Source organism: Pterocles gutturalis, unplaced genomic scaffold, assembly GCF_000699245.1.
Source record: "Pterocles gutturalis isolate BGI_N339 unplaced genomic scaffold, ASM69924v1 scaffold37049, whole genome shotgun sequence".
Taxonomy (NCBI): Eukaryota; Metazoa; Chordata; class Aves; order Pterocliformes; family Pteroclidae; genus Pterocles; species Pterocles gutturalis.
Window position 1 is genome coordinate 18,222 of NW_010131932.1, and position 2,565 is coordinate 20,786.

At 48.5% G+C, this 2,565-nt stretch overlaps 1 protein-coding gene across 1 annotated transcript in view; it reads right to left on the reverse strand.

Moving 5' to 3' along the window:
• Positions 1-2,565, reverse strand: part of PFKFB2 (6-phosphofructo-2-kinase/fructose-2,6-biphosphatase 2) — a 16,262-nt gene that overhangs the window by 9,225 nt on the left and 4,472 nt on the right. The window contains exons 11-13 of the mRNA XM_010080761.1: positions 2,378-2,440; positions 1,768-1,841; positions 5-124 (exon numbers count right to left, since the gene is read on the reverse strand). Of these exons, the coding sequence (XP_010079063.1) occupies positions 5-124; positions 1,768-1,841; positions 2,378-2,440 (257 nt within the window). The remainder of the gene's footprint in view (positions 1-4; positions 125-1,767; positions 1,842-2,377; positions 2,441-2,565) is intronic.

A 2,565-nucleotide genomic window follows, 5' to 3' on the forward strand; every position in this document is an offset into this window, starting at 1 on the left:
GCGCGTCGAGAGGTTTGCTCCCCACGCTGTAATGCCGCGGGCGCTTCACCGTGTCGGCGCTGGCCCGTGGCGTAAAGCTGTTTCTTCTCATCCTGACAGGGGTTTGGCTGGCGGGAAGGTTGTTCTGATCCCAGGCGGAAGGTATCGCAAGGAACGAAAAGGGGAACCGCAGTTTAAAACCACATCACACACCTGCATCCCCCCCACCGGCACCCCCGTGGCAGCCGGGGCCGTGGCTCGGTGAAGCGAACAAAGGCTCTGTGCCTTTCCTGGTGAGCACCAGCACTGGGAAATGACCCAATCTGTCACTTAATCTGCTTTAGAGTCCACTGGAAAAGTCTGCTTTTTTAGCAGTTTTAGTTCCCTTTGAAATTTTTTCTTTTTGCTTAGGTGGCTTTGTTTGTTTGGGGTTTTTTGGTGGTTTGTTTTTTTTTTTCTCCCTGTAATCAATTTAGGGGGAAAAAAAATAAATAATCAAATAGAAAACTTTCCCTCCTTTGTGTTTCTTCTCCCCCAAAACAGCCACACTGCCCAAGGAAAGCAAAGAACAACAGAAACAGCCTCTGACTTTCGAGTGGGCAGCAACGATTTCAACGCAGGCACAGACGTCGCAGCAAAGTGATAAATGCCCCAACTGAAAACCACCAGAACGGGACCAGCCACAGAAGTCTTGACAAATATCCTCAGTTTAGCACTTTGCAGTCAGCTGGAGCCACGGATGTGGGTTCTTCATCTCTCCACCCCAGGTTCACAGCCCCTTGGCACAGGGATCCTTCACGCCAGGACACAAAAATAACCATATCCCCGGCAACCGGCCAATAGCTCTTCATAGAATACAAAGAAAAGGGGCAGCTAAAAGCCTGAACATACCAAAAGAACTTAAAATGGGATACACTTAACCTTCCCATGAACCAGGAAAGCGGAGAGGCAGTTCGTGCCCTTTAATTAAGGGAGTTAATTGCAGGGACTCGCGGCGCAGCATTCGCCGACAGATCAGACCCTCTGCAAAAAGCGAGCACCCGAAATACCAGCAGCTTCCTCCGATTTAGCACACAGTTATGTGCTTTGCTGAACGAGGTAGGTGGCCAGTTTTCTAAGTGATGGGAGAGATGGGATCTCCTAAATAAAGCGACTCGAGGGCTGCAGCATTCCCACTGCCGCTGGAAGAAGATGCCCAGTGCAAGGGGGCAAACGGGTCCCATCGCCTTCTGCTCTCAAATATACAAACACCACGGTCTTGCCCTATGCTGAATACTAGTCAAAGACACATGAAATTTGCAGAGACAAGGGAAAAACCTTCCCTTCTCCCAGCCCGGACCCTGTGGGGCTGCAAACGCTGCAAGAGCCACAGGGAACCTGCCCCAGAGCCCAGCCCTACCCCTCTGCAGCGCGAGACAAAAGATCATCCGAGAACAAAAAAATCACTTTAACCATTCAGGCAAGTCTTTTTGACATTATCACCATTAACGCAAACGAGCATCACCAACAAATACTCACTGAAAACTGAGAAGGAGACCTGGAATTTAAAACATAGATCCTAAATTTGCCCATTCTGCACCCCAGAACAGCTCTGAAAAATATCCCCCCCTGGCCTGGGAAGCACATTAATTCAGCCTACAATTAATTCTGCTTTTGGGGATTCTTTCTGAACTAAGTCCTTCTGGTAACCTAAAGCAAACAGCAGTTTCTAACGGGTATTCAGGAGCGCTTCAGCTCAGACACTTCTTTTTGACAAGGGAAAAAGCCAGAGCTGGGCACAAGACTTACCGAGTTCAGAGAGGGTTTGTCGCGGTGGGTGTTCACTGCTTCCACATTCAGCGTGATGGTCTCCACTTTACAACCTTTAGCAAAAAGAAAGAGAAGCTTGTATGAGGAAGGGTCATTTACTAAATAACCAATTTAAAAAAAAAAAAACACATTGAAAACAGCATGGAAAGTGAGCAGGAATAAATGCCTTATTTTTTATTTTTTTAAAAAATAAAAGAGCTCATAAATAAACACTTCACCCTTTTAACAGAATTTTACACTTTAACTACTTTCCCGCTGTGACCTGCCCTGCAGCAGGACTGCCCTGTGTTATGCAGACCACAGGTCTATACAGAAAGGCCATTTTTAACTCTCTCACTGCACCCCAGAGCCAAATCCACGTTTGCAGGCACAAAGAGCCTTCTTCATGCACAGACAGTCATCACTGCTTTAAGAGAGGGACCCCTGCATCCTCCCATCTCCCCTCCCGCCGTCCCCCCAAAACCTCCCCGCTCTCCAACACCATATTTTAGCATATATTAAAAATGTTGACAGCACATCAGATTTGTGCACACCCACACAAACTGGGGGAGGGAAAAAAAAAAAAAAAAGAAAAAAAGACAATATTTACCGTATGCCACGGGCGTGAGCTTGAGCATGGTGTGGAGCGGGCAGCGCAGGTAGGGCAGCTCGTCTAGGAGGGAGGCAGGCGTTACAAGGGGCTGGGGTGGGAACCCTTCACATCGCGAATATTGGACACCAACCACACAACCGCCTTGTGCTCACCCCCCCAGACCCCTGCCCGTCCTCCCCAGCCCA